This window comes from Pteropus vampyrus, unplaced genomic scaffold (genome assembly GCF_000151845.1).
Source record: "Pteropus vampyrus isolate Shadow unplaced genomic scaffold, Pvam_2.0 Scaffold57, whole genome shotgun sequence".
Lineage (NCBI taxonomy): Eukaryota > Metazoa > Chordata > Mammalia > Chiroptera > Pteropodidae > Pteropus > Pteropus vampyrus.
In genome coordinates this window covers 2,049,716-2,059,248 of record NW_011888838.1, presented here as the reverse complement: position 1 = coordinate 2,059,248, position 9,533 = coordinate 2,049,716, and the positions used below count along the sequence as shown (strand labels likewise).

At 31.6% G+C, this 9,533-nt stretch overlaps 1 protein-coding gene across 1 annotated transcript in view; it reads right to left on the bottom strand.

The window, feature by feature from the left end:
- The window catches only part of LOC105292456 (adhesion G protein-coupled receptor L3), a 610,351-nt gene that overhangs the window by 237,677 nt on the left and 363,141 nt on the right, over window positions 1-9,533 (bottom strand). Inside the window, exon 5 of the mRNA XM_023530910.1 lies at window positions 8,918-9,131. Within this exon, the coding sequence (XP_023386678.1) occupies window positions 8,918-9,131 (214 nt within the window). The remainder of the gene's footprint in view (window positions 1-8,917; window positions 9,132-9,533) is intronic.

The following is a 9,533-nucleotide window of genomic DNA, read 5'->3' as shown; positions in this document are numbered from 1 at the left end:
ATCCAAATAGTCAAATAGAATTACTATAGAGTGGTACAAATAAAGATCCACTTTCATTTTTATAACTTATTAGTAAAAACTTTGTGAAGATTTACATTGTATAAAATCTTATATTCAAGTTTCATTAAGAAAGGCTGGAATAATATATTTTCTCACTTACAGGTATTTCCAAGTACTCACGGGACGTATTTAGTTTCTAAACTCCTGAGTCCTCTCTGTCCCAAAGTTTGAACGTTGTGACATCTATTTTCTTCTATTTCTATATACCATGCAAATGTCAACTTATTTACTATTATCCCTAGTAAATTCATCTTTCCGGAAGTATTTGTATAGATAATCGTGTCCCTGTGAACTCCCAAATGTTAAAAACAATAAAATCTGATTTCATATATTTTATCACAATATTTGAGTGTTTTTGCCAGAAAACTTATTCTAAATTAGAAAATAAATTCCACATAATTTAAAAAGCTTCATGCCATGTTCTCATTATTTGTATGTGAAAATGATAACCAACCACTATTACTGTACATGTGTATGAGGGTGAACATACAGGCACACACACACATGCATATATTTTCAGTAATAGTTCATCCTCATTTCCTTGGTCAGCCCAATTTATTGAAACCAGTACACATTTTAGACATGGCTCACAATGTAACAGATTGCAGTAGTTATCATGAATTTTGGAGCTGGACTGCCTAGGTTAAAAATGCAGCTTTGCCAATCACTGTGTTGCTTAAACACTGAAGTAAGGATGACAACCATATCCATTTCACTGGCTCTAGGGAAGAATTAAATGATTTAAGACATGCAAAGTACTTAGAATATTGTCTGGCCCATTGGAAGTTCTCAATAAATATTGCCAACACATAGTTATATCTGTAAATATTCAGTAATACAATCAGCTCTGTTCTATCAATGTTTATTTTTGTATTACATTACATTATCTAAAACACTTTATAAACATAATTGATTCAAATAAAAAAGAGGTTTAGAAGATGGAGAGTTTCAGATTCACAATAATTCAATTGTTTCTATCAAAAATTTCAATAATAAAAATTTGTATGTGGTTCTAATTGAATATTGATAAAACCTGAGTCAAATCAATCCAATATTTGGTTGAGTGTTTGCAACAGAGGAAATGAGTTTCTTTTCCCATGATCATGATCACGACCAGGAGCAGTTTTTAACTATTCTTAAAACTTCATCATTTAATCACCACTGCTATAATAAACAAGGCCCAAATCTCTCAAATAAGCCTATATGTTGGCTTAAAATAATCAGCAAGTCAATTTCTAAGTGGTTTAATGATCTCATTGGCAAAATGGAAGTGATACAATTATGTATTTCTTATGGGGAGGAATAATTAAAACAATGAAAGATACATTCTTTATCAGAGTACATGGCAAATAAAAAGTACATGATAAATGTTAATGCATATTATTAACAATAACAACTGAATATATTCTCTATTTATTCGGGCACATTAATCTTTGATATTAAAACTACAGCTAAAGGAAAACTGACTAAATAATCCAAAGGCAAGGACAGGGCAGTTTCTTAAGGATGACACTCAATGGCTACATTGATCAATTTTGTCAGCTTGGTTTCATGGTTCTATGAGCTGTTCACCAGCTGTACACATCGAAGTGACCAGCCCAGATCAAGGCACAAAACATTCCAGCAATTCTCCTCATGTACCATTCCAACCTCTGTCCATGGTCATCCTCACTCTTGCAGGGAAAACCACCGTCTAACTTCCAATACCAGAGATTCAAACCTGAGGATTCTACAAAATTGAGTTTTGATATTTATAAATCAGGAAATCTTCACTTATGCCATCCTCAGAGCAATCAGATCCATTAACCCTGGGCATTCCTTCCCACCAAGCAGCAGCTTGCTGAAGCAGGAGCCACTGTCTCTTTAGGAGGGCATAGCCTCTCTAGGTCCACCTGGCTCAACTCCTTTTGTCACCTCTCTATCCTGCTGGTATAAGACCCTGCAACCCTTGCTTTTTTCCATCTCTAGACCCCAACTTCAATGCCTTCGTACTTTCAATCACTGCAAGCCTTTCTGTACAACAAGGTGGTTCTAGATAAATAAATAAGTAAATCAAAAAGGAAAAAATAGAAATCTTACTCTCGTTTGAATTATATAAAATGTGGATGAATTTGAATCTTTCACTTGCCTTTACTAATATACTAAAAAAGTGAATAAACATCTTTTGTTATAACAAAAATTATTCTTAGTGTCTTAAAAGAAGGAAAAAAGTAGTAAAAAAATCATAGGCTTTGTATTTAGAGAGAGCAGGCATGTTTGTGCTAACGTGTAGTAAGTAATTTCATATAATTTTTTTTAAATTCTATGTAATTTGTCTCATCAGTAAAAAGAAAAAATGAAAGACAATCAAAATACTTTGGGATCTACTCACCGAATAACCCAGAAATCTTTATAATCATTGTAATAATAGAGAAACTAAGAGATTTAGAATGTCTACTCTATATCACTATAACTAATTTTTCTAGAGTTTAGTAACAGAATTAACGTTCATAATCTGCTTAACTCTTTTCCATTGAGATTTAACTTATACTGAAGATAATTATCTCAAGTATTTTTATACAATATCTTCTAATTTTCAAAAACTTTTTAATCTTTCCTTCCTCAGTAATATCTTAGAAATATTTTCCATAAGATATCAAGTTCTATAGACTGACCACAGAGTGTAAAATTATCTAAAAAGTTAGAAATAGGAAAACAACTAAGGTGCTCATTGCTGTAAATTACAACAAAAAAAAGATTCTTATGTTTTATAAATGAAATGTGAAACAAGACAAATTCCAAGTAAATTTATCAGACTATCTGTATCTAAATGCCTTTTAGGCTTATTTTGTTTAGTTAGTTTGGCAATGTATTTACTAACGGCTAAGTTAACTGGAGTTAACAACTAATACTGACAAATTTAAAATAACTCAGAAAATGTAAAGCATACTGGAAAACATAGCAAGCTTCTCAAATTCTGTCTTTACAAGATTGACTCCTTTTTTTTTCAAAGAAGATTAAAATCGATAGTCCTTTAAAATGAAAAACATTTTTTTCCAGTATACATACTTATAAATTAAGTTCTTCCAACATTTTTGTGTTTAAAATAATATCATGGCAGGGCTCCCCCAGCCCAATACTACTAATCTATGCAATACAGTTCATTTAAAAATAAGCTAATCTAAATTTCTTTTATTTCAGTCATTTTATTTTTAATTTTAAGCAGTTTTTATAGTTTTATAAAAGATTAATCACATGAGTGTCTGAACAGAAGAGGACTCAATCATTTTCAGATTACAATGGGTCTAATTACAATGGGCTCTGTAGGGGCAGGGACTGCTGTATAACAGTCTTCCCTTCAAAAATAATTCACTCATAGAAAAAGATTAGATTAATTTAAAACAAATAGAATGAGTATTACGCAATGTGAAAATAATGAAAACAAAATAAAAATGACTAATGTTTAGCTAATAAGTAAAAGTGAAAAAAAAATTTGCAAAAGCATCAATTCTCCTACTTTGTTTCATGAGCTCTTTAACTCTTAAAATATTAAGATTCTCAAAGACTATCAGTTTATGTGAATTATATCTACTGACATTTATCATATTAGAAATGAAAACAGAAATATTTTAAAGTACATTGTTGCTACTGCCCCGATCCCTGCTAAGACTCCAGAACTTTTACAGGCTATTGCTCTTGAATCACCAGGGCCTTCATCTAATACAATGAAAAAGGCAACAATATGTCAGTATTGTTATGAAAACAGTTCTGACCTGGAATTCCTGGGAAGACCTCAGGGATTCCAAATTTCCATGAGCCACGCTTCAAGAACCGCTGCACAAATGGTTAATATTTCTCATGGCCCATAAGAGACAGCTAACATAACTCCCTTTAGCTTTTACTCTAAGCTCTCCTGAGATATTTGAATTGATTACTCAATTTTTAAATTTAGAACTACACATATATAACATATAATTCCATTCAAAATTAAGTTAATAGCAAGGAGTTTCAGGAAACATTTTAGGAGACTATTATCAAAATAGTTTCTCAGAATTTCAATGGGTCAAAATATTAGAAGAGAAGATATAAATGCCTTCCAGATAAGAACTTTCCTGTTTTTCCATACTCTTTGTATTTGGGGTTTTGGAATAGTAATTACTTTCCTTTCTTTCTTCCTTCATGTCCTGTCTTTTTTTTTTTTTTTAATAAACATGCACACAACAATCATCCTTAAAGCACTGAGTTATAGATTATAGTTTCTATGCCTATCTGTTCATTTTACTGCAAAGAACATGGATTCAATGGAAAAATACCTTTTATGAGAAACTGTTTCTGATCTGTTATAATTCAAAACAGAAATAAAAGACATAATGCAATGAATCTGTGAAGGGAAGAAAGAATACTCACATTGAAAAAACTCATGTATAAACACAAGGTTATTGCATAGTATTTACTCAGCCATGTACATACAAAAAATTGCCACTGGCATTTCTTCTTCTCCTATTGAAAGAGTTTTTAACTTCGGCAGGAATGAATACGACAGAAACCAAAATCTACTATAAGCTGTAAAATCCCCTGCAGTGGTACTGATATAAACTGAAATATAACTTTTTTAGATATGTGATAAACAATTCTCTTTCACTTTTTTTTTTGCATGTTCCCGATGTGACTATGACAAATAAAAATGTAATATTGTTAAAATACTGCTAAAAGAACTCAGATCACTCAAATAGAAAAAATTCTCCAACTTTATATATTTAACATCTCTGATTGATAGAAAACTCTAAAGATGGTATTTTTTTAAATGTCCATATTAATGATCTTTGGTTCTAAGTTAGAATAGGAGCAATTTTTGGTGAGTGGGGTATATTGCTGGTAGAAGGCACAAGGTGGGGGGTTTGAGGTGCTGTTAAAGTTCTGTGTCTCCATCTGGTTGTTAGTTGGATGAGCGTGGTGAACATTCACTGAGTTGTACACTTATGTGCAATTTTCTGTTGCATGTCATATATATTTATAAATGCATATTCACAAATGCCTTTTCAATTTGAAAAATATATGAAATTCCATGTAAAGTAAGGCTGTTATATTACATATTTAAAATAAGTTGTAAAAAGCTGGCATGAGGTTATCATGTTACATGATATTTAAATTTCCCACTCTTAGATGGAGTTTATGTTCAATCTATAAGAAAGGCTCCAAATGAGTTTTTACTAGCAAGGGAATAGCATCAAGCTCTTTTATCATGAAATGATAGCTTTTTTAAGAGAATGTAACAGATCTTAGGAGAGGATTTGGGGCATAGGGATGGGGGCTGGCTTCATGCAGTGACACATTTGGAAGAGGTTTTAAATTAAACATTGTACAGCAGAACACCAATGAGCTTGTGAAGCCAGGACAGAAAAAGATGGATGAACCATTATTGAAGAGAAGTCATTCCCTTGTATTCTTTTTGGTGTTCATCCACTAATAACCTAATATCACTTTGGTCTCTTTTGGTTTCTCTAATGCTGCCATCCTTCAAGAACCGGTTTAACACTTCCTCGCCAATGAACACCTCCTAATATGATATATCTGAAAGAGCTTTCTCCTTTTTATAAGTCCTCAATAAATGTAAATGAGATAAAAAATATTGAGCAAATGATAAAATGATTTGTTTTTTTATCTGCAAAAAATCCCCTAGTTTTGCAGGCAGGAACCATGCCTGACTTATTTTATCCTCTGTCAGAGAGAACTGCACATCATGGACTTCCAAGAGCTGATGGTCTTAAAAATGAAAATATTTCCATTAATACCTGAAGATAACATGAAACCTCAGCTGAATTTGAAATGTAAAATTTCTGCAGTGGTCGTTTTTTACATTTAGATTCCAAAGCTATATGTACTATTTCTAAGATCTACGAAGTTTGTAAACATAAAATAAAAAGAAATAAAAACCACTCAGATAATAGAGTAAAGAAAGCTTTTAAGCGGCATGCCAAAATTGGAGAATATATATTTTTTAATTCATTTACACATCATTATATGTCAAAAGTTAGTTTTAGGTAAAAAGAATAGAAAGTCTGCCCTCTAGAAGCCTACAATTTAGACAAAGCAACTATCTAAAATGTGATAATATAGGTTTATAAATGTTTAGATGCAATAAAGATGGATGCAGATGATAATGAGTGAGATTAGAAGTTCTCAGAATGATAAGTAAATGCTTTCTGATATTTAACAAATCTTCTAGCAGGATAATGAAAAGAAGATAAAACACAGAAATATTAAAGTGGGGGCAGAATGACATGAGAACACACTTAGATTTGAGAACATGAATACAATCTGAAAGGCTGTGAGGAAATTAGCTTCTTTAGAGCAGATGTCAGATTGCATAGTTCTACTGGACGAAAATGTGGAAATCAAATGCCATATCCTTTTCAATTCAAGTCCCCAATTTTTCACACTTAGCTAACAAGTTACAGCTTTATTTATGCATTCGTTCAATGTGTATGCAAACATCTGTATAAATACCATTTCATGTCTATCTTTACCTGTGACATCTGTCTAATTTATGAGCTTAAAGCAAGTTATGAAGGTTTTTTTTAACCAGGTTATACAAGGATACACAAGTACACTTTTTAGTAATAGTCCTCTCATCTAGAGGCATGCTTAAAAAATGTTTAGACCCTGAAACAGTGTATTTCTAGAAGTTATAATGAAAGAAAATACAATCATTTAAGATATATTTTATAAAAGATGTTCTCTGTTATGATTTTATCTCAAACACATTGTATAAACTGTCCATATCATTATTAGCAGGATCTGATCATATTATACAAGTAATTATTAGCATCATTTAATATTCTGCATTGGTATGATAGTGAAAGTTCATTATAAAGCAGCTTAAGTGGACATGGTCATCCTATCTCTTGGGAGTTTACAAGATGGAATCCGATTTCTTCTCCAAAAAGGTTGAAAGCATTCATTTTGGACAAGTATAAATATAGTCCAAATATAAGCAAGGAACTTGTCTCTGTGGAGAATTAACCACAGTTATTTCAGTTAAGTGACAATTCTCACTTGAGAAACCACCAGGAGGGCTTCCACAAATGATTTACTCAGGACGCTTAAAGCAATTTTACTCTGAAGATTTGTCACTTTATAGTCACATCCTATATAATTCAGTAGCTCCAGAGGATTTTTTTCTGCATAATTATAAGATTAGAGGCTTATTTTGGGAGCCATTAATAATATCAACGAAAGGATTAAAACAATCTCAATGAAAATCATATAGAGATCTAACAGCTGAAGTTAATGCTTCTGCTACATTTTAAATGAGAACCTAATCACAGAAAAAGCAGAATCTCCTACCCAACCCATTACCTTATATGGAATCCAATGTTTGGTGGTCTGACAGAAACAAATAAAATGCCCATTCCTTATTACTCATGGAAAACCACTCCTAAAAGACCATTACAACACCTATATGCAATGAAATGATTAGACTTCTTTTACGCATAACATTAGAAATTTTAACCGTAGTTGTAGGCATGTCAAATATATAACGAGAGATACACAAGAACCAGATTCAACTAAACTAATATCAAATGGTACCCCTAATTTTAAAATTTTATTTCTCATAAACACTCACCTTAGCATGAACCAGTGTTTTAGAAATAGAAAAACAAAAGCCTTCAGGTTTTCCCAGAGAGACCATTATCCTTCAAGTATATCTTAGGTACTTTGATCCTCAGAAACCTGGCATGTTATAATTTCTCTTAATAATTTATACAACAGCAACTTATAAAAATAAAGTATGGACTCTATCAACTTTTTAAGCACACACAAACACATACATATCTGAATTTTAAGTGTATCAAGAAGACAAAAGGTTAAAAATAAAGAGGGCTTTTGATAGCACAGGATAGTCCTTGAAAAATTCTATTTTTGCTTTTATACTTCAATTTATACTTCAATTTATTTATTTTTACATATGCTGAGATTTCCCCCATATTTTAAGAGATCTTTACACAACAGAAGGTATGTCTAAATAGAAATCTAAAGAAAAAACAAATTCACTAAATAAATCATTTATTATTTAAAACTTACTTTGTGAGCAAGTAATCTGAAAGCATGAAGGCTTATATTAAATAAATGAGTTCTCTGATTTCTAAGAAATCGCAATAACAGTGAACAAATACTTAAAACATATCTAATATTTAGCAAACTTATAAAAAAAATTAACATAATTTAAAACTGCTATAGGATAGAATCCTATTGATCAGACTCTCTAGAGTTGAAAATCTTTATTTTCTTATCTAGTGATACAGTACCTTAATTTATATTTTAATATGGTAATATTTTTTAGAACACTTAAATATATTAAAGTAACGGATATACTAGTTATTTAAAATAACTTTTAAAATTGTTTCCAAGGGCAAATAATCTTTAATCAATAGTCTTTTATTATACTGTATTTTGATTAATGGTTATAAAAATTGCCTGTTATTTTAATTTTTATTCTTTTTCCCACACTGATAGAAAGTAATTGTTAGCAGTAAAATAACTTTTCAGTAATTTCTGGAAAAAAACTACAAAATTCTACTTTTGGAAAATGTGAAAAATAAATTGAGTTTCTCATGTAATGAACCCAGTTCTAGAAAACATAAAGCAGACTATGAAATTTAATAACTAACCTAATCAATGTTAATAATTTTCAAATGTCATTCATAATTTCAAACACTAGTGTTTTAGTGGAGAATAGTTTGATATTGAAAAAGTGGTTCAAATTATTCTAATAACACAATATTATTTATGTTCTTACCTATGCTGAATGTCACACAGATGCATGTAGAGAGTTTATATTAAATGCACAAAGAAAAAAATATTAGAAGTTTCATACCTTTGAGACATAATCTTATAGGCATCTGGCAGATAGCATCGTATATTCTCCATCTGAGCAGGGTCAGAGTCACAGATTTTGTCATCGGTCCTCCCATAGTTGGCACTTTCAATCATGATGACATCTGTTCCTGGACAGCGGAGCTCTATGGGGTAGCTCTCACAGGAGAGCTCTCTTCGTACCACAGCCATCGGTATTGGGGCGCGGCTGAAAGCTACCGGAAGGAGGAGGAAGAAAAAGAAGTCCCTTTTATAACATACAAAGGAAAGTACATGTGCTTGCCTTTCCAGGGTTTGGGTAAGCTAATACCAACTAATAAGGCAGTTACAATTCATAATTCTAACTAAAATAGAATATCACTCTAAGGAATACCTTTATTTCTTAAAAACCTTATCTAACAGTTTCTTATAAATGGAAAAGAAAATGTTCCAGATTTTTAAAAATTTTGGCCGGTATATGAGGTAGACTGTATAGAGATATCATCGAATTTGCTTAGTAAAATACTCAAATAAGCCTCGGGGCGAGGGGGTGGGGGCGGGGTGTGTGTGTGTGTGTGTGTGTGTGTGTGTGTGTGTGTGTGTGTGTGTGTGTGTGTGGTGTGTTTTGCTTCGTATAT